This window comes from Carassius carassius, chromosome 8 (assembly GCF_963082965.1).
Source record: "Carassius carassius chromosome 8, fCarCar2.1, whole genome shotgun sequence".
Taxonomy (NCBI): domain Eukaryota; kingdom Metazoa; phylum Chordata; class Actinopteri; order Cypriniformes; family Cyprinidae; genus Carassius; species Carassius carassius.
This window is the reverse complement of record NC_081762.1, coordinates 24,625,335-24,648,839: the sequence shown is the minus strand read 5'-3', so window position 1 is coordinate 24,648,839 and position 23,505 is coordinate 24,625,335. Positions and strand designations below refer to the sequence as shown.

The 23,505-nt window shown below is 37.7% G+C and overlaps 1 protein-coding gene across 1 annotated transcript in view; it reads right to left on the bottom strand.

Moving 5' to 3' along the window:
* myo1g (myosin IG) overlaps nucleotides 1–23,505 on the bottom strand; it is a 61,338-nt gene that overhangs the window by 20,189 nt on the left and 17,644 nt on the right. Inside the window, exons 13-20 of the mRNA XM_059556747.1 lie at nucleotides 20,567–20,641; nucleotides 19,854–19,986; nucleotides 14,543–14,709; nucleotides 13,646–13,853; nucleotides 11,202–11,425; nucleotides 10,975–11,119; nucleotides 7,903–8,007; nucleotides 6,005–6,118 (exon numbers count right to left, since the gene is read on the bottom strand). Coding sequence (XP_059412730.1) covers nucleotides 6,005–6,118; nucleotides 7,903–8,007; nucleotides 10,975–11,119; nucleotides 11,202–11,425; nucleotides 13,646–13,853; nucleotides 14,543–14,709; nucleotides 19,854–19,986; nucleotides 20,567–20,641 — 1,171 coding nt within the window. The remainder of the gene's footprint in view (nucleotides 1–6,004; nucleotides 6,119–7,902; nucleotides 8,008–10,974; nucleotides 11,120–11,201; nucleotides 11,426–13,645; nucleotides 13,854–14,542; nucleotides 14,710–19,853; nucleotides 19,987–20,566; nucleotides 20,642–23,505) is intronic.

Genomic DNA, 23,505 nt, shown 5'->3' with positions numbered 1-23,505 from the left:
CTTGAGAATGAGTAATACGCTGGAAATAATCGTGAATGAATGACTTGATTGTTGCAATTACTTAAAGAGTGTGACCGGTTGACGTTGTGCATCAGTGAAATGTGTGCCTGGCTGGTACGCATGACTCTGAGATTAGAAACAGTCCTGCATGAGCATGCAGACCCATGTGCATTATGTCTATGTATGCTGTAAATCCCATGAAACCATGCCCTAACTGTGGCAGATACACATTTGCATATACAGTCTCTGTATATAATGATTCTTCATACACTGCACATATTTTTGTCCAATAAAACGGTCCCTAAGAAAAAAAGTTCCCAGTAATATTGTAAGCAGCCAATTTACGATTGTCATTAGTTACAGAGGTAAGAGAAATTATGTGAACCTATTGGTATTGGTTGTTTTTGTGCATTAATTAGTAATAAAATGTCATCTGATCTTCATCAAACGCAAACAATTAAAATCTTTTATGTCTTTGTTGAACATTAAACATTCACAGTACTGTGGAGACAGTAAGTGAACTTTACCTAGTTGCCTATCTAGTTGTTTATGAGTCCCTTGCTTGTCACTATTCTTCAGAAGAAAAAAAAATCATCCAGGTCGTGTGTATTCTTTGGTTTTCCAGGATATTCTGCATATTTGAACCAATGACGGCATACATTTTTTTGACCAATTAATGCAGAAAACCATACTTTTTTCACCATAGCTATACTATTACAGCATTGTTTTAATACTGCAATTTAATTTAAATTTTTATATTATCAGTTTTTTGTGTGTTTTTGTCATTTTATTATCCTTTTAATCATAGCTTGAATTTATTTGTATTTCAGTTTTAGTAATTCAACTTAAACTTATTTCAGCTGCTATTTTCCATTTTTTTTACAGTTATATATATAATATATATATATTTACAGTTTATTTATATTTAAGCTTTATTTAAATGACCAAAAACAATTTTTTATAGTTTTAATTTTAGATTACAATAAGAGCACTGCAAGAAGAAAAAAAATCACAGGCTATGTTTAGAATGCTATAGCTTACTATTGATTTTTTTTTTTTTACCCAGTTATTTTTTAAAATGTCTTGATATTTTGCAGCCCAATCAAACAAGAAAGTTAGGAGATTTAAAAAAAATAACAGAACATTATTTATTGTTTAGTCAAAACATCAATTTGAGCTCACTGCATTATATACTGTATGCCTAAATAAAATAATACTTGCATATGTGAAAATTATGGCTTTGACAAAACTAGAGCCTCTTGGCTATTTAAAAAACAGGCCTTCTTTATGTTCAAGGGGTCTTTTGATGTTCATGAAATACCAGTGTGTTGCTCTGAGTGTACATTATAAACAGCAATAGGTGCGTCACCACTGTGCCTGAAAGAAACAGAGTGATCAGGCAGTGTTAAGCCTCTTTACTGCCACTTGGATGGACACACACACACACACACACACACACACACACACACACACACACACACACACACACACACACACACACAGGTTAATCGCTCTGTGCCCTGAAGTACATGCGGCTGACCTTGCTGTCTGAGATTTTGAGAAATCAGGGTGGTCTTCCTGCAAAGTGTTCCAGTCAAACAGACACAAACATACACACAAAGACCTCAGTAGCATTTCTGCAGTTAATTTTAAACAGAATTAAATTCTGTGGATTTCAAAAATGTAACACATAATTAAATGTAATAAATAATAGATATGATGGCGTTTTAGTGCCACATTAAAATTATAATAATAATAAAAAAAACTAAGATAACAAGATTAAAGTCAAAATATTTTGAGAATAAAGTTGAAATGATGAGAATAAAGTCAAAATACTATGGGAATAAAGTCTAAATGTATCGAGAATGAAGTCGAAATATTACGAGAATAGTCAATAAAGTAAAAATATTTCAATAATAAAGTCTAAATATTATGAGAATAAAGTTGAAATGTTTAGAGAATAAAGTCGAAATACTAGGAGAATAAAGTTGAAATATTACGAGAATAAAGTCGAAATGTTACAAGAATAAAGATTAAAGTTATATTATTGTGAGAATATATAGCCTTTTGCACATTCAAACATCCCGGATTGGGATCACCAGAAGATATTCCAAAGTCTCAGCTTTCAAAATTTGTCAGTTTTATAGCGAAATACAAACAAAATATTACAATAATGTATAAACTTGGAATAAAGAGGAAACACACATGTATAATTTGTATTTTGTGATAAAACTGACAGATACTGAGCTGTGTTATATTAAAAGCAACAAAGCCCAAAATTATTGCAATTACTAGGTGGCTGAATGGAAGACGTTAAATATAATGTCCAATCATGTACTGCATTATACCAATAGTCACTTGCATGTTATGGTCTAAAGGCTACCTCAGAAAAGAAAACAGTTTAACTTATGTTAACGAGTTGGAGCCCACTTAAACTAAAAACGTTTATTAATTAAACAGGCTACATGTGATGAATAAAGGTTTGGATGCCACAGATGTTTTTGAGGAGTAGGTGGTTGAAATTTCACAAATTTGAAATTTTCCCAAAGAAAACTTTGGTTCCCATAAATACAGCAATCTGATCATTAAAGAGCTTGAAAAACACATTACTTCTCTGGAAATTTAGAACTTTAATTTCAACGATTTAAATTCTTGAAACATTTTAACTTTATTCTCAAAACATTTCGACTTTATTTTCGTAATATTTCGACTTTATCCTCATAATATTTTGACTTTATTCTTGAAATTTCGTCTTTATCCTCTAACTATTACGACTTTAATCTCGTGATCTTAGATTTTTCATTTTTTTAATGTGGCACTAAAACACAGTAGATAGTAATAGTTTGGAATGGATAAAAAGGATAGTTGTGGTTCTGGATGCTGATTGGTCAATACAGAGTTAAATATAAAATTCAATAAAACTAAATAATAGAGTAAAGTAAAGTAAAGTAAAGTAAAGTAAAGTCCTGTTAAAAAGTTTGGAGTCGTAAGATTTTTTAAAAATATTTTTTAAAGAAGTCTCACCAAGGCTGCATTTATTTGATTTCTGAAATATTTTTTACAGTTTAAAATAACTCACTACTATTAATAACTGCACATATAATTATAATAAATGGGGCTGCTTTTCCCCAAAAGCATCCTAAACCTAAATTGATCGTAGAACCCTTGTCACCAATGGAGCTACAATTAACTTATGGTTTACGATGCTTTTGGAAAATGTAGGCATGAATATTAAGGTCTGTTGGTGTACAGCAGAAACTAATATAGTTATGGTAATAATTATCATAATAGTTGTGAGCGGACTGTAGGGTTGCCCTGTCTGTGTCTGCTGCTCTAGAATATCAGCTGACACGATCAGCCCTTCATGCCCTTCACACAGAACGTAGTGTGTAAATCTGTGGTGAAATGAGATTAAAACCCCAATGTACTGGGCTGTCACAAAACAATATCCTTTTTTGCAACTGCCTGAACCCATCCAGTGTGATCTGGCTTGACCAGAGAGGCTTGAGAAAGTTCATAATATGCTCTTGGATTGTGACCCATTAGGTGCAGGGCTGCTGGCGAGGCTGTGAGATTATAATAGAACAAATCTCATCAAATCTGTCATGTCCAGGTCATATTAAAGTGCAAAATTTTGCTTATTAAAAAACTACAGCCTATTTTAGAACCATCAAGATGTCTGTTGCATTATAAAATTATTTTCATTATAATTAAGCACAATCCCATTCTTATTCACATGATTTAAATTATATTTAAATTGTAAAGCATTTACACTTTATGGTAGTACTAGGGTTATTATAGTTAACTAAAACTAAAACAATAAAAAGGTAATTTCTAAATGTATAAATAAATATTTACATAAATCAACAACACAATTTATAAATATTCCTAGAATGAATTAATAAAATATATTATATAATATTTAAATATTTTATTTAGTTATCTCAGTTCTCATTTTTATTTAGTAAGTACTAAAATAACGAAAATGAAATAAACTAAAACTAAAGACTAACAAAAACAAAACAAATTTAATAACTTCCCTTAAATGTTTTAATGAAAAATAATATATAACAAATTAAATATAATCTAATTCAAAATATTAACAAAAACTATAATAGTTCATAAATGATATATTCAATAATTGTTATAGTATTTGTTGTGCTGCCTTTATTTAACCCTGGTTTTATAATAATAATACTAAAAACTACCACATTTACATCCATATACTAAATTGCATGTGGTTGGTTGGTTGATACAACACATTATTTGAGAATCACCACTGAAAATACAGTAATGAAAATTTAAAAAATTATAAAAAAGTGAAATGTCCAGATGCATTACATGAGAATTGAGAATTATAGGGATAAATGTGCATAACTGTCATCAAAATAATGTATAAATTGCAAATAATAATGATGCTACTTAAAATAAGCTTTATTTTATTTGTGCATGCACTTTTATGCATTATCTATCTTAGAATTTAGAATGAAATAGGATTTTTGAGAGATGGTCTTTTTTGCGCTATTCTGGTATCTTATGAATTCAAATGTGTAAACATCATAAAGACAGCTGTAGCATGGACATTATGTGTTAAAGAGTGTGTTTGCATAATTGGCATGATTCAGTGCTATACTGCAGCCCTTGTTGAACTGCCCAATCACTTATCTCTGTCTCTCGCTCTCTGGGACGTCTGGTCCTGCTTCCGCTAGAGACGTGTGAAACATACAGATATGGTAAAAATTGCAAGTTTAATGTGTGCGTATGTGATTGTGAAGGGGAGCTCAGACTGCAGTGCTGCAGTGCGTGTCCAAATCCCTCTCTCACTGTATCACATCTGAGAACATAGAATGTAGGTCAGACACCTCACACACAGACTGTTCTGGTCACTGAATTCACTCCGACGCTGCCAGAAGTTTGTGAATGACCCTGTTAAACCATCCGACATGGCTGGTCATATGGAGCATTAGTGCTGTCATCTAATAAGAGAGACCAGTTTGTAGTTGTAGAAAAAAAATCCATAATCTAAAGACAAGGAACACGCAATGGAGAGTCAGGAGACAGCGAGTCTGCAGCAGACAGATGCATTGACCCACATTGCACAGTTACATAAAACAAAAACAAATCCCAGACAATGACAGATACCAAGACATGTCTGCTTTGTTTTTGAGGCTTCATTTCACACTCTTAAGAATAAATATATTCTATTATCTGATGTTCCATGAAGAACTTTTAACATCCATAGAACCGTTCTATTGTACAAAAGGTTCTTTATAGTAGAAGAGGGTTCTTTAGATTTTAAAAATGTTCTTCACAATAAGAAATGGTTCATTTAAAGTAATGGTTGGTCCAAAAACTAAAATTTGCTGAAAACACAAATGAGTTTTTGTCTTCATGGGAACAAATTTGGAGAAATGTAGCATTACACATCATTTGCTCACCAATGGATGCTCTGCAGTGAATGGGTGCCATCAGAATGAGAGTCGAAACAGCTGATAAAAACATCACAATAATCCACTCCACACCACTCCAGTCCAACAATTAACATCTTATGAAGTGAAAAGCTGTGTGTTTCCAAGAAACAAATCCATCAAGGAGTTTTAACCTAAAACTCCCATTTCTAGCCAAAATATGAGTCCATATGCATAATACTGCTTCCTTCGATTAAAATGTCCATCCCCTGTTGTCCTCTCACATCAAAACCCATCCTCATATTTGTTTAAAACTGTTTTCACATGAGCAAATGATGTAATGCTAAATTTCTGATCCAATGCACAAACAATGCATCTACATCTTCGATGGTCTGAGGGTGGATAGATTTTAAGCAAGTTTTCATTTTTGGGTAAACATTGCTTTAAGAACAGATCGCTGAAAGGTTCTTTGGTAAACGAAAAATGGCTTTTGCATAAAAATGCTCAGAAACCCCCTTTTTTGGACCCTTTATTTTTTATAAGTGATATGCATGTTAAAGTTTGTGTGATTTGTGTGATATGCATGAAATACTTACTGAATCAAGTGATATTCGTTTTTGCACTTTAAAGTGTTTTTTGGGCTCCAGCCTGTAGATATGCTTGTCGGTGATGAGCAGAGCTCTGTCCTTTGTGTTGTTGAACCAGTTGAGCTGGAGAAAAGAGTGATCAGGAGAGAGAAAAAGCAGAAATTAGGCCAGCTATATTCCTCTGTCTGAGCTTGACTACAATTATAATTTACAACGATATTCAGGGCTTATTGAAATTCACAAGCAACCTTTGCATCAGCACTGTTGGTATGTTTAGGTAATGCTCCCCTATTGTACTGAATGTTCCTGCCTTTAAAAACAGCTTGTGAAGTTGGGTTGGTGGTGTGTTTGGTTGAGTCTCGCTGGGAAGGGAAGATAAACTGGACCAATGGTAGCAGCATCTTTAGCTGCAGTGGTATGATAGAGAGTGTGTGTTACAGTCTTTGCTCAAGGCAGTCAAACACTGAGCCCTCGGCTGTGCTTGTGATATCCATGTTGGCTACGGTCAAAGGCACTCATGATATGAGTGAGAAAATGAGAAAGTGACTAAGAACTTGGAGTTTGGTGAAAGAGGGTGCTCTTGTTTTTGTGACATATCTGGACACAACTCTGTATAATGACATGGGTATGACACAGGTATTACAAGGAGAGGGTGACTTATGAGGACGTAACCCATGTCCCCATTTTTCAAAACGCTTATAAATCATACAGAATGAGTTTGTTTGAGAAAGTAAAAATGCACAAAGTTTCCTGTGAGGGTTAGGGTTAGGTGTAGGGTTGGTGTAGGGCCATTGAATATACAGTTTGTACAGACCGCCAGTATAATCAAACTTATTTTTAATTATCGTCTATGGGCTGGAAATATTTCTTTATTTTAATAACTTATAATTCATAATTCATGTTTTAAGCTTTGGCTAATTCTAATGCTGATTAATGTGATATGTTGTTTATATAGTTTTCTCGATGTTCTGAAATGAAATAAGGTGATCAGGCTGTGAAGAATCGCATAGACACATTCAGTATAGCTCACACGAAAATACACTTCAGGATATCGTGCCAACATATTCCTTTGTTTCATAATACTCAATTAATTGTTGTAAATTGAGATTGGTGTATTTAGAAGAGGTGTATGTGCTGAATTCTACATAAATAATCTACAACAATGCAGTGCTATGGGCACAGCCATTGATAGAGGCTGCAGCGGAAGTCACCATTTGAATCTTCCGCTTTTAAAATGCACACCTATTGCTTGTTTACTCCATTTGCACTATAGTTATTTTGTTTCATTTGCTAATATCGCTTGATTGTTTCATTCACACTACTAATCATTTCTTTTCTTTTATTTTATAACACTGCTTCAATACTCTAATCTCACTTTTGGAAATTTACTTTATTTGTTAACATTGTTTGTTAACTCAATCCCACTATTATTTTATTTTATTTGATAATATTGCTTCTTTATTCCATTTGCACTATTGTTATTTGTTTTATTTGATTATATTGCCTGATTATATAATTCACACCATTACACATTTTTTTTATAGATTTTTTATTTAATTTAATTCAATTTATAACATTGCTTATATAATCTCACTGTTGGAATTTTACTTTATTTGTTAACATTACTAGTTATCACACTATTGTTATTTTATTTTATGTGATAATATTGCTTGTTTACTCCACTTGCACTATTGTTATTTTACTTTGTCAATATTACTTATTTACTTTGCTCAGTTATTTGAGATTATTTTACTTTATTTCTGTTTGCTTGTTTCAGTTTATTCCTTTTTCACCATTGTTACAGTACATTATTTTTTAGTTCAGCTATACCCTGCAAATGTTTTAGCAATACAAATGCACAGTTTTTGTCATTTAGTAACAGTGAAATTGAAATGTAAAAAGCCTACCATCCTGACAGAGCATGAAAAGAGGACCTGGCTGTACTGGTCTTTGTTCTTCAGCTCTTTAGTGATGCGCACAAAGTTGGTGCTCGTCAGAGGAGAGTCTTTTGCCTGCAGTGGAGAGACACATTACTGGATTTATGACACTAAATTCTGAGAAGCTTAGTCACACAAACAACAAGCACACTTATGCCTCTATGGCTTCCTTGATATCAATTCAAATCAATGCATGACGGATTTAAAAACCCTGTCATCATCGTCACCAGCCCACTCCACTAATGCGTCAAACAGACACAACACCTTATCTGCAACAACAGATTCTCAACAGCGCTTCATAAATAAGCTTTTGACTCATTTAGATGATCTGAAAACTTCAAAGGTCTTTGAAAGCTCATCTGTTATTGCCAAAACTGCAATGACAGAAACAAGCAATCATGCATTTTGTGAGCTCTAAATAGATGTGTTGTAAAATACAGAAGTCACAATAAATGTTGCTGAGAAAAAATCCTACAGAATTCTTAGAAAGAAAAGAAAGGTATTCTTCCAATACTGTGTAGAGCACATGGACTTGCTCTTCATTTCACACCACTGGAGTGAAATTAATTTGAGCCACAGGCTTTCGATTTTAGTTCAAGAGAGGTCCTCTTTTTTGCTGATCCTTGAAGATGACAGAGTAAAAAAGTAAAAAAAGTAAAAAAAAAAAAAAAAAACACACATAGCTTTGTTAAGCTTTGGAACAACAAGAGCATGAGTAAATTTTTCAGTTAACCCTTTGGTTATCCATATTCTCCAGACAGTCAACCAGTTTGGACATATTGGTGACTAAACAATAAAGTGGGACTTAATGATAACGGACTTAATGTTTTAATGCTCATAAGATGCTCATGCAGGCTTTTAGGGAAATACCCAGCATAATTATATATACTACAGAGACATGCGGGGGAAAGAAAAAACAACACATCATGGCCACAGATTAAGAATTTTTGCCCATGACTTAATTTGTTCCCTTTTTTAGCTAAACTGTGGTCACATTGTACTAAGCTGTTCCCTCATTGCCACGACTTTTAAAATTAACGTGACCACAATTTAACTGAAACAAGCAAATTAAACATGACCATAAATTACTGAAACGTGGGAATTAATCTTTTTCTTGGCCATATCATTATTATTATTTTATTTTTTTATTCATGTTACATAAAACAAGAAACATATTAAAAATGACTGCTTGCCCACAGAGAAAGGTTTGTGAATGTAAAAAGTAATTGTACAACACATCAGCAAAATCTACCGTATTTTCCACACTGATTTATAAAGCACACCTTCAATGAATGGCCTATTTTAGAACTGTTTTCATATATAGGGCGCACCGGATTATAAGGCGCATAGAATAGAAGATACTACAGTCAAACGTTTGAATGGGTTTGCATTATGCATGCATAAAGGGAATGTCAACATTTTGACAGAGTGCCTTGATCCATATGTAAGGCGCTCCGGATTATAAGGTGCACTGTCGTTTTTTGATACGGTTCGGTATATACAATATGGTAATTTACAAATTACATGAATTTACATTATACATTCATTTCGTTCAATGGGAGCAAACCAATTTTGTTTATATTTGAATATGCATGAACATGATTTCAGATTAGAATATACATGAACATGAATTTAGATTGGAATATAGCACATTTTTTATCATGCTTTTCATAATTTTTGGAACTTGAAAGCTCACTTTTGATAAATGGAAAACAGCAGCAAGAACATTCTTCTAAACATCTTTTGTGTTCCGCAAAAGAAAAAGAAAGTCATATGGTTTGATATGCTGGTATATCATTTTGGGTGAACTGTTCCTTTAAGACAGCCGAACACTCCTGCATATACCACTGGGCTTAAAGCTTTATTAAACTGCGAACTTTAAAGGGGTGGTTGATTGCGATTTCACTTTTTTAACGTTAGTTAATCTGTAATGTTGTTGTTTGAGCATAAACAATATCTGCAAAGTTGCAGCGCTGAAAGTTCAATGCAAACGGAGATATAGTCTTTCAAAATTCTGTCAGTTTTATGCCTAGAAAAACAGCTGGTAAGTGACTACAACGAGCTTCTTCCCGGGTCCGTTACTTCACAAACCCAGATAAACCCCGCCCCTAGAAACACGCAAAAAAAAGGGGGTGAGGCCATGTTGTGCTGCTTTAGAGAAGAGGAAGAGAAAACTTGGAGTGCATGTAAAAATTTGTGCATATATGAATCGCAATTCTGTTTTCTAATGATTCTAATGGAGTCACAAGTTTCAAAACCAATGTTCTAAAAAGGAGCGGTTCTTAATCCTGTTCCTCACATCACCCTTTTCTGCATCTCTCTCTCTCTCTCTCTCTCTCTCTCTCTCCTTCAGATCGTCAGATCAGCTCCAACAAATGGCTCCTTTTATACACTTATTTTCACAAAGCAATGAGAAGCATTATATATGGATGCTCGTCCGGTTACTGTGCTGTATTAAAGTTTTAAACAGAATAAACCCATATATTAAAAGCTAACAGAAGAAGTAGCATTTACAAACAACAGCGTATCTAAAAGTATGAGACAACAACAAACAAACATACCATTGAGAGCCATGCTTGCACAGGTTCTGTGCGATCCTCTTCATTAATATTCTCTGCATCTCAATCGGAGTCAAATTGATAAGCAATATAAAGGAAGTAATTGTTTACAATACAGCCAGAGCACATTCTGAGCTTGAGGGGCGGGATGTTTAGACGCGCTCGAGGTGGTTTATCCAATCACAACAATCTGAGCCAGCTGACCAATCTCAGCCCATCGCGTATTTCTGAGGGAGGGGCTTCATAAAAACAGGAAATAATCGAGGCGTCTGTCAGAGAAGGGACAGATCGGTGTGGAATAAAGGTAAATTATGTGAAAAATTAAAAATGAAGCATGTAGAATGAAACATGCTCCCCATAAAAACGATCAAGCCTAGGAAAAAAAAAAACAGTCAAGCACCCCTTTAATACACCTAATCAATGTAAAATCCTGCATTCTACGCAAAGTGAGAGTTCTAAATGAGTAACCTGATGAAAAACTCACATTGGCCAAGTAGTCTCTCTCCCAGGCACGGCTATAGCCCCAGTCCACTCTCTCCCCGCTCAGAGCTGACAGAGCAGCTGCTTTTGCCCTCACCTCCCCCATGTCAGACGGGGGGATGTTTTTAATCAGCTGCCGGGCCCACCATCTAAGAGTGAGGCAGGGAAAGTATGAGAAGAAGGCCAAACGATTAAGAAAAAAAACATAAAATCATGGAGTCATGGTAATACCGGCGGTGAAGGTATTGTGTGATTCTGTGGAACTGCACCAGGGCCGCAGGCGGTGTCGGCCACTCCACACTCTTCCCGTAGTCGGCCATGTTTCGAACGTTGGCAAACCGTCTCTCCACTTCCCAGAAGTGAGCCTTCACCTTATAGCATTTATAATATGCCATTATGGTAAATATAGCCTTTATTTTCCTACATCGCATACGTGCTAATGCACCTCTCCAAACCTGCAGAAAAAAAATCATAATTTGAAAATACTGTAATTTAAAGGTCAACATATGAGGTCAGCGTTGCGCATGCGCCTGTGAGTCTCGTGGAAATCAACCTTTGTTAACAGGAGCAAAGGAAGCAAAGTTTCCTTACTTTAGATAAAGGAAAACCAGTCTCCTCTTGGCTTATATCGAAATCCTCCAATATTCTTCTTTAGAATCCTCGTTTTGTACTTCTAATTAGTGACCTTTGTTTTGTTTTGATCTCTCTGCTGTGTTTCCGCGTACGTGCGCAGCGCTGACCTCACACGTCATCCTCCAGGAACCACTTAATTTACAACTGTGAGTGCAAGCTAGATTATACACCTAGGATGACTTCAGGGCGAGTAATTTATGGCTTAATTTTCATTTTTGGCTGAACTAATCCTTTAAGTATATGAGTGAGTGAATGATCAAATAAGTGAATTATCAACTGCTTCAATGAATTAATCAGTGAATGAATGATCAAATGATTCAGTAAATAAATGAGTTAAGTGAGTGATCAAATTATTCAGTTAATACATTTGTAAATGACTGCTATAATGATTTCCTGAAAAAAATAATTGAGAGATCAAATGATTCGGTGAATAAATTACTCATATTATAAATGAGTGAGTAAGCGAATTAATGATTGAATGATTCTGTGAATAAATGAGTGAATTACCAAATAATTGAGTGGAAAAATGAGTGAGTAAGTGAATAATTAGAAGATCCAGTGAATAATTGAGTGGATGGTAAAATGATTCAGTGAAAAAATAAGTGAGTGAGTAATTAAATAATTAAGTGAATGTGTGAGTGAATGATAAAATGATTTGGTGAACAAACGAGTGAATGATCAACTGTTTCAATTAATAAGTCAGTGAATGAATGATCAAATGATTCAGTAAATAAATGTGTGAGCAAGTGAAAGATCAAATGATTCAGTGAATATGGAGTGAATTACCAAATGATTCAGTTAACAAATGAGCGAGCGAATGAATGATTAGAAGATTTACTGAATAATTGAGTGAGGGAATGACCAAATGATTCAGTGAATAAATAAGTGAAAGATTGAATGATTCAGTAAATAATCGCGCAAACGAGTGAGTGAATGATTAAAAGATTCAGTGAATAAGCCAGTAAGTGATAGAATGATTTACTGAATAAATGAGTGAGTGAATGATCAGATGATTCAATAAACAAATGACCGAGTTAGTGAATGATCAAATGATTTACTGAATAATTGAGTGAGTGAGTGCGTGAGTGTGTGTGAAGGGTTGAATAATTCAGTAAATAAATTAGTGAGTGATCACATGATTCATGAATGAATAAACTGTTGAGTAAGTGAATGATTCGGTGAATAAACGAGTGAGTGAGTAAGTGAGACTGTCAGGTGGACAGAAACATGGCACCTGCTGGGTCGTCTCATCTGCTGTGCAGGACTGAGTTTCCCTGCTGAGTTTTGACTAAATTGTCCTTTAGTTTAAGTCAAGCAGCATTAAGTGGGACAGAAGCGAAATCAGGGCAACTCACAATGCAGATGAATAATTGAATGCAACAAGAATAATTCACCAATCATGATCATTATCACAATTACTGTTATTAGAGTCAGATACAGCCTACACACCGGATGAATGAGTGGGAAAACCTAGAAATAATGAGCAGATATATTTATATCCATATCCTTATGTATGAGCCAACTATAATTGTTCAAAGCAGATTTTAATCAACATGTACATCCTATGCAAATAAATATTGATTTATAACATTCCTAAGTGCAAATAAACATTGCTTTATATATATATATATACAGATATATTTATATCAACTTTGAGTATAAATGGTTTCCCATTAACTAAACATGTAGACGAGATTGTATCTATAGATTTCTGCTCTGCAAGATCAAATATGAGGTTGTAAAGACAGACTGAAGTGGAGGTGCAGAGGGAAGTGCTGTCTAGCTGTTATGATCCCACTCCACTGTTATGTCACCTCGGAACACATAAAAAAAAAAACCTTGCAAAGAAGGAGTCAAGAATGATTAAGTGAGACATCTACAAAGAGCAAGAAAATGAAATGAACGAGGAGGAGGGGAGAGACAGGAAGAAGCAGAGGTACAGTCTCAAAAACAACAATAAACAATGTTGATAGACAGAGACCTAAAGTGCCCCAGGAAACTGACAGATAGAGAGGGGAAAGTGAAAATAGAGTGTCTGTCACCTTCTGTAAGAAGAGCACTAGAATGGGGATGAGTGCGGCTCTCTCTTGCTCCAGTGTAAAGAGTGTGCGAGGTGTTCTCACGAAGAGCTTGGTGTGGCCGTACGCTACATCATCCTCAAAGCCGTGCTGGTTCACGATGGCCTCCACAGCCTCCTGGTCAGAGCTCATCAGGTGATTAGGCCAGGTGTATTCACACGTCATCTTGTATCTGAGCATGAAGACAAAAGTCAGAATTTATTTCAGAATTTTATTTATATTTATTACATTATGCATTTGTCAGATGTTTCAGTGCAATATTATTAGAATGATTATTTTACAGAATATATTAATATTAATTAAAATAAAATCTTTTTTGACTGATTTACAGATTATAAATAAAAAATGATCTCAGAAGTTTCAAGAACTGAATTTTTAGCAGTTTGTGAAATATTTTTAAAATGAGTTTTTACTCCCAAATAAAAATTTCTCATCAACTTTTACCAGAGTAATCAGTTAACTAAAACTGAAACTAAAACCTTAAAAACCATTTTCCATAAATTAAACGTTAACCAAAAATTTTGTTAAACTTTTTGCCAAGGCAACATTTCTGCTTCATATACTACCGTAACTAAAAATAAAAACTATATTAAACATAAAAAAAACTACAAAAAGTGTAAAAGAATACACTATTAAATTACTAAAACTTAAATTAAAATGAAAACTGGAATATAAAATTAAAAGATTACTCAAAATATAACAAACTATAATAGTATCTCAGTGATACTACAATACTAACATTTTGTTATTACAGCAGAAAAAACAGAAATATTATGAGGGCCTCTAAATATTGTCTTGGACAGTGAAGACCCTTGGAATCAAAAAGGTTGAGAACCACTGTTCTAAACTGTAACTTCTCACCTCTGCAGAAAGCGTGCATAAGGCTGTCTGTAGGCAAATCCAGCTCGACGCACACGCACATTCTCCAGCAGTCCCAGGTACGCCACTTGGTGCTTGCAGCGACCATCATCAAACTGCAGGGGGGACTTGACCTCATTTGGCTTTATACACCGCACATAGTATGGCTCCTGTATGAAATTTTTATTTCATATCATTTGCAGAAACTGCCAAATAAAAGCATTTATCAAAGGCCTCATAGGTACGTTATTAAACTGCAGCTGACCAAGAAGTTAGCTTAGTAGCCAATAACAATAACAATGATTTAATGAAGACAACATGGAATTATATGGTTATGGTTCAAAGCTGTCAGTTGTACTAATAATAAGAGAAAACCAACTGCTACAATAATCAAAAGTAGCATTATGAAAAAGCTAAACAATTTACAAAGAATTAAAGGGAATTTTCTCCCTGACCTTTCTTGGAAACATAAAGCACACTTCATTAAGACTGCACCGTGTTACACTGATTAGGACAATTCCTAGAACTGTGAGTTTTCCACATGAATAGAGAGCTCACCGTTCCCCTTCTCTACTACACAACAACCTCCTCATGTCATTATCTCAACATTTTGTTCATCCTTCCATCCGTCCATCTGCCTGTCTGCCTGCTTGTCTGTCTAACATCCATTTATCCATCTACTGTGTCTGTTTATTTATGTCTATTTATTAATCTATCCAACATCCATCAATCCATCTATCTGCTGTATCCGTCTATCTATCAATCTATCTATACATCATCCATCCAAGTCTATCAATTAATCTATCCATCACTTATCCACCATCCATCCATAATGTCTCAAAAACAGTGACTGAACTGATTTTTAAGTGATTCAGAGATATTGTTATAGTACAGTAGGTAACCTAAAATGTGTTTCATGTGATAATATCTAACTTGTTAAATTACTAAATCAAGCTGTCTGCATTAATCTGTCTGTTACTTTGAGTTATGTCGATGATGACATTAGGGGATTTCCTTGGGAGCCCCATTCATCTCTGACTTTAAGAGAAGAAGCCAAATGAATTTTGGCTAGTGGATTTTGCATACCTGAGCCACTCCCCATGCATATGGGTATAAATAGGCGATTTAAATATGTCTCCAGTGATTCCCCTGGGCACTTCAACTGAAAGAGCAGATTTCCTAAAACAGCAAATCATGAACAGTTTGCTCCGAGGATGAAGATTCGGCAGGACTGCCGTCCTTGGGTGCCATGGCCGCTGCCGAATCAGACCCAGAGCTGAAAGCCATGCTTGCCCGAGCAGTCATAGGATGCTCATCTCCTTCCACCATCCTCCCAACCCTCGATGGTGGAAAGGCCAGGTGGTATGTTGACATTCCCCTGGCAGAGAGACTTAGAGGAATTGTCCTCGTCTCCCGTCCAAATCCTGTAAGCTGATGGCCGCTCTCCTGGCCAAAGTTTACAGTGCTGCGAGCCAGGCCCCCTCTGTCCTGCATACTATGGTTATCCTGCAAGTACACCATGCCAAGGCACTAAAACAAATGCACGAGGGTAGCACCAACCCAAGTTTGATGCAGGAGCTGCGCTCAGCGACTAACGAAGGTCACGGCACAGTCTTTCAAGAAGGCAGTGTCCACTCTGGTGGTCCAAGAGCACCATCAGATTGAGTCAGAACACGATGCCTTCTGTACGATCCAGCTTTACTCCCCTCTGCTGCACCTACTGTTGCTTCTTCCTATGTGCTGAGACACATGTCTGGCACACACTGTGGAGCTGAGGGTTGGGCGACGCCAAACACCTTTGCAAGATTTTACAGTCTCCGCATTGAGCCAGTTTCTTCCAATGTGTTGGGTAACTGGTACTTGGTGGGAAGAGCTGGCCAGTGTCATGCTTGCTGTACCATTCCCCCTCACCCGGGGATGCAAGTGCCTTTTTCCTCCTCCAGTAAGTTCCCCTGACAGCGAACCCTGGTTGAGTATCCTCCAGCACCCCCAGCAGACAAACTGGGTGGAGCAGTCTTACGCAAGGCCCAGTATCAGTGTTAACTTGCCCTGATCTCCGGTCACCGGATCATATGGCTTGATTCCCTTATGATCCCATAAGTGTATTCTTACATAGTAAAGTCCCTCTCTCTGTGAACACATTTTTCCCTTTGAAGGATCATTTTGTCAGTCTCTGCTTGCAGTCATTCCATCCCTACTCTCAGGTAGGACCTGCCTTAAAGACCCATTCCACATGTAGGACTGCCCCAGGCTTAGTCCATATCATCATCTCCACATGTCACTTCCCCCTATGGGTAGGATGTGGCCTCCGTAGTACCCCTCTCTGGTAGGCTCACTTCCCTGTTGTTATTGCCAAGCTGTAACAACAAACAGGAAAGACTTAAAGCAATCTTTCAGTGAAAGTCGAAATCCCTTCTATTAAGAAATTTCTGTGGTGAAAGGAACAGCGGCTTGGCTATCACCAGCAGCAGTATGCTCACCTTTGGTCCCAGTGGGTACCAAGTCAGCAAATTTGCGCTGGGGTGGTGGAAAGGTTATGACATTTGCATAGCATTTGTCTGACACGTGGCTCCTTGTCACTGAGACCAAATCTGAAATATCTTAAAATGGCTGTTGTCAGCAATATACCTCGGGATATGAACATTTTAGAAACATTTAAAGATATGTTTGGTTTTCTTTTATGTTTGCATGTCTTACTATCAGTCATGATTATTCTGCTAATTAAAAGGCTGTTCATATGCATATTACCAAAATTGTATTAGTCACTTAGTGGCAGAAAAAAAAAATCCCTTGACAAATCATTAACGGCTGTTCTATATGGTAATATAGTACATTGCGCAGGACATCTATATATTCACCTAATGTTCATCGACCTCAAATATGGCTTATCATCTGGGATATGTATGTAGTAGCAACTTTACATGTAGAATAGATCAATCTAAAGTTAGCCTAGAAAAAAAGTGTGCATGTTTGTGCGGAGTGTGGAAGCTGAACAGTAGCACGCTTGGGCTACTGCAGGACAGATGGAGGTGCTGCTGCGATTATTTGCTCTTAAAATAGATCATCATTTTTGGTCATACAGAAAAGAGTAATGAATCTTTTGTATCTGTAAAGACTCTACATTTTCATGTGCACTCAGAATAGCAACGAAATGTTGCGCTTTTGTAAAATAATTAAAGCTAATATGATGCGCTTTCTGCCGTCTTAGACTCTGTGAACTTGAGTGTTACTTCGAAACTCTGTGGATGCTTGCCTTATTACAGACATGCAAAATATATCTATAGAGAGTGATACTTTTAAATGAACCAATTCAAACAGAAAACAAATATTCTCACATTATGTAATGCCTACAGGTGCTGCGGAGATGAGTCTGTGTTGCAGACTTCATCTCTTAAACTGAAAACAGAAAGCACTAGTGTAACAATAAATTATGATGTTACAATAAATTAAAACGTTAATGGAGTGTACTTGCTGTTTTTCCCTAACAAATTCATATAATTATTATACTTGCCTGTGCGCCGTGGCAAGCCATTTATGTGCGCTATTTAGACAATTGAAGGCTCATTATTATGATTTATATGGGTTATTAATAAAAGTGCGACTAGTAGTCGACTAATGCTTAAAATGAATGACTTCTAGTCAACCCGAAATATCTAATGCATATTGACTATTTGTTTATGAGAAGCATACATATAAGAGGCTGACAATTAGCTGAATATATAGCCTACTTGTTTAATTAGAAACAATTAGAAACTGCATTTTAAAATCTTTATTTGAATGAGGCAATTAACATTTTTATTTTAAAACCTTTATTTGAATATGGCAACATAATATTGCGCTCTACAATATTTCTATGAATAAATCTCTAATAGAGATTGTCAGCCAATCACTGCGTGCATAGTTAGAAAACATGCGGAAATCATCCATAGCAATGAGGTAAAAATAGATAAAAATGAGATAAAATTTTAAATATAAAATAAAAACTCTGTCATTAATGTTATTTTTGTTTTCTTTCCCCAAAAAAAGTTTTCTCATAGCTTTGTGCTGTGGAGTTGTGGAGGGAGAAGTCTATGGAGGGTCCATCAAAAATATCTTAATTTGTGATCCGAAGTAAAAAAAGTAATTTTGAGGTTCATATCAGGTAGAAGCTATTTGAAGTAACAACCACACATATTATTATTATTATTATTATTATTATTATTTTTACAGTTAAGAGAGCATTTGAAGTCAGGATGAATGGGATGAGCGGTCAGATTAGGTACAAGTGTCCCCACAGGACCAGAGGGAGAGAAGCCAGTCCTTTACTGTGACCTAAAAAAGCAGAATCTGCCCTGCATGCAGCCCCACTTTTCCACACAAACACACGTGTGCACACACACACGTGCAGCCCGGCAGACACAGAAACTATCATGGATGCATTGGGTCAGCCCAAAATAACAGCACCAAATGTCACAGATTCTTTAATAGGACAGGAGAGGAGAGGAGAAGAGAGGAGAGGAGAGCCACCCATGACTCCACACTAAAGCAGGATTCAACAGGTGTCCCTCTACTGTTAACTGCTTTATCAAATACAGACAGTCTCCATTAGAGAGATTACATTTTTCAGCACCTCTACATAAGAGATTACCTGAGCTATTCTTAAAGACCCCTATTTCATCTTTTCACAGTAAACAGCTTTAAAGGGGTAGTTGTGTAGATTAAGCCCAGATTAAATTCATGCTTAATTCTACAGAAAACATGCTCTTGCAGACATACAGTATGTTCCACGATGGCCCCATCACACCAATTTGTAAAAATTAAAAATTTTGAACATAATGGGCTCAGCTGACTTTTTTATACTGTATAAATGAACAAAAATCATAAGATAAGGATGTGCATGAAAAATAATTGATGTGGATTACGTTAAAATAATATGAATCAAGGGGGTTAAGCTGAACCTAAATAAAGTGATCCCCCAGACTCTTTTAGACACTTAAAGTGTCACACACACACACACAAACACTCGCACACACACACACACACACACACACACACACTCAAGAGAGCATTATATAATATTTATCAAACCAAGTGGCATTTATTTAAAAGAAAGAGATTTTTCTGCGCTCCATACATTCACTAAAAATACCATGACACTGATTGCAAGTTGTTGTAATAATGACTCAGAAAGTGAAATTAGTTTGAAGAAAAGCTCCAGGAACATTTGTGTGCATGCCATCTGGTTCGACATTTTATTTAATGAAATGACATTTGTACATATTTAAGTGTGGCTTAAGTGTACAAATGTTTGACATTTGAAGTAGTTATTTCTTACCTTACAGGCCAGTTTGTCCACTAGAGCAATGATAGAGTTTTTGAAGAGTGTTGCTGCAGTTAGAGGTCGTTTGGTCACCTCTGTAATACTCATTTTCCCATCAGGCCACATTTCTTTGAGGACGTAGTCAGAACTACAACAAAAGTTTAGAAAAGAGAGTGATAAACTCATGACAAAAATATTAAGTGGAAAAAGCAGCAAGAACATGGAAGTGAAAAAAACACAACAGAAATATAAAGAAGAATATTCAAAAAATGTCCCCTACTTTTAATAAGTCCTTGAACATACAAAGTCTTAATGCATTATTTTAAAAGGAACAGCTCAACACAAAATAAAACATTATCATTATTATGAGTGATCAAGTGTGTCATCATTAATTAATACACTTTCATGTCATTACTAATTACTGTGATCAGTTACAAAACATGTGAAAATCAATGGTGTCTAACATCAATGATGTCAGAAGACTGAATAGATATGACAACTACTGTATGGCCATTGGCAAGATTTTCAATTTCAGTTTGGCCTATTTGTCAAAGAAAGCCACTGTAATATACTGCAACAAGTCAAAATACAGAATATTTTATGGTGCATTTTTGTCCACAAAAAAAGCCATACAGGTTTTAAAAGACCTAAGAATGAAAAAAAAAATTTGGATTACATTTGATTTGATTATTTCAATGAAAGGAATGTCAAAATCTCCAAACTACAACCTGTTGTACATCAGTCGCTTGAAATCCTGGAAAAGCGGGTCCTTGTTCTTATCAAGAAAGCCCTCAACTGAGTACCTGAGAGGAAAGTGAAAGGAGAAATCAGTACAAGGCTTGACATAAAAGAGGAAATTACATTAATTGACTGACTCAGTGGTTACAGCACTCAGCGAACAGTCCTTCATGCATGACTCAACTCACACACGTACAGATGACTCACATGACTTGCAGGTAAACCAACACTTGCACCATTATCTGAACAGCATGGCATGAACAAAATGTTTCAGATAGCTACTTCAGAAAGAAAGGTCTTAAAAAGATAATTAGACACATTCTGCTTTGCCATTTTTTTCATTTTCATAGAAAGGAGAGGAGACAATGACAGGAAATGATGTGGAGGGAATGTCGGGTCTCGGGGCTAATCACCTGTCCTTTTGGTGTGGGTGTGTGTGTTGGGATGGTGACGGCTCACCACGTCTGCCTGTTTGTGTTTTCCCCGCCTCCCTTGTTCCCCGTTGTTAACCATAATTGCTCGCCACCTGTTCTCTATGTCCTTCTAATTTTTTCCCCTTTATTATTCCCTGTGTTTCTCTGTCTATTGTCAGACTGTTGTTATTCGTTCCAATAGCTCCGATCATCTAGCAGTTCTTTGTACTCACCCTGTCGTGTCTTGTCCTCAGGCTCCAGTGTGTTTGGCTTATTTCTCTGCTCTAGTTCTTACAAGCCCAGAGCTCCTAGTAGCTTCAGCTGTTCATCCTGTCACTACGAGTGAATCCTGTGAAACGTGACTCATCTGCTGTTCATCCTGTCACTACGAGTGAATCCTGTGAAACGTGACTCATCTGCTGTTCATCCTGTCACTGCGAGTGAAACCTGTGGAGCGTGACTCTTTCTTCTCTGTCTCCGCTTTGTGAATAAAGCCTTGAGTTTACCCGCACCTGAATCCAGCCTGCTTTCTCCTGACAGAACAGTCTGACCATATTATGGATTCAGCGGGATCTGGTCCGCTTCGCGCGGCTCTCGCTCAACAGGGAGTGTTGATCGGGCAGCATGCCACTCAGCTCAACACCACCGCGCTGGATGTGGAAGTTCTCAGTGCCCGAGTCTCCGAACTCCTCACACGGGTGGACGATCTTCAGCAAGAGGCAACGAGCCGGGGTCCCGTTCCTCACACCGGTATGTCACACGAGTCCGAACCCCATGCTAACAATCCGCCGGTCTACGATGGCGATCCTAACGCCTGTCAAGCGTTTCTCTCCCAATGCTCGCTGGTGTTTTCTCTGCAGCCCCGGCGTTACGCTAATGAAGAGACCAAGGTGGCTTACGTCCTTACACTCCTCTCGGGCCGTGCCCGCGAATGGGGTATCGCCGTTTGGAGATCGCGGGCTCCCTGTTGTGCCACTTTCGCGGTTTTCAGTCAAGAGATGGCCAAATTGTTTGATCGCTCTGCTCAGGGTGACGAGGCGGCGGCCCAGTTATCACGACTGTCTCAGGGGAGGAGCTCCGTGACTGACTATGCTATCCAGTTCCAGACTTTAGCTGCGGCATGCGGCTGGAATGAGAGCGCGCTCGTTTTCTTGAGGGGTTGGATTTCGCCATTTCGGATGAACTCGCGGCCATAGAGCTCCCGCGGGAATTGGATAGGCTCATTAGTCTCGCGCTCCGCATTGAGGGTCGTCTCAGCCGGCGCCGCAAACAACGGCAAACACCCGCCCCGTGGCGCCACCTAGAGTTCTCTTCAGCCAGTTTAGCCAGCCGACAGCCCTCGGAGGAGGAGCCCATGCAGTTGGGTCGTCTACGGCTTACACCACGGCAGAAGCAGGAGCGTCTGTTGTCGGGGGCGTGTCTATACTGCGGCAAGGGAGGCCACTTCGCCCTTCAGTGCCCATTAAAGGGCCAGGGTCCACCAGTGAGGCGGAGCGTCCTGGTGGGCACGGTTCTCAGCTCAAGCTCTCCTGCAACACGCACTCAGCTGCCGTTCCAACTCTCCTTCCAGAGTCATTCACACACTGGACTCGCCCTTGTGGACTCAGGGGCTGAGGGGAACTTCCTTGATGCTGCCTCTGCTCAACGTTGGAAGATCCCGCTTGTTCCTTTGGCTAGCCCCGTTTCAGCATGGTCATTAGCTGGCCGTCCCCTTACCACCATCACCCACGTCACTCCCAAGATAGACCTCCATATTGCTGGCAGTCATCATGAGCGGATTGAACTGTTTATTATTGATTCCCCTAAGGCTCCTTTAGTTCTGGGACACCCATGGTTGCACAAGCACAATCCCCACATTGATTGGGTCTATAATTCTGTTTTAGCCTGGAGTCAGTCTTGTCACGTGTCATGTTTGGGTGCTGCCTTTTGTCCTGTCTCTGTGTCTTGTGTTTCATCAGGAGGATCCCTCTGACCTGACTGGTGTTCCGGCGGAGTACCATGATCTTCGGGCGGTCTTCAGTAGGGCCCGGGCCACCTCGCTACCTCCGCATCGCCCCTACGACTGTGCCATTGATCTCCTCCCGGGCTCTTCTCCGCCTAAGGGTAGTTTATATTCCCTTTCAGGTCCAGAGAGAGAGGCCATGGACAAGTACATACGTGAGTCACTTCAGGCTGGGCTCATCCGCCATTCCTCCTCTCCCGCTGGTGCAGGGTTTTTCTTTGTTCAGAAGAAGGACGGCTCCCTGCGCCCTTGTATTGATTACAGAGGTTTGAATGACATTACTATCAAGAACAGGTACCCCCTACCTTTAATGTCTTCTGCTTTTGAATTGTTACAGGGAGCTCGGGTCTTCACCAAGTTAGACCTGCGCAACGCCTACCACTTGGTGCGCATTCGGGAGGGGGATGAGTGGAAGACGGCATTTAACACCCCTTCGGGACACTACGAGTACTTGGTTCTTCCGTTTGGTCTGACCAATGCTCCAGCCGTTTTCCAGGGACTCGTCAACAGCGTG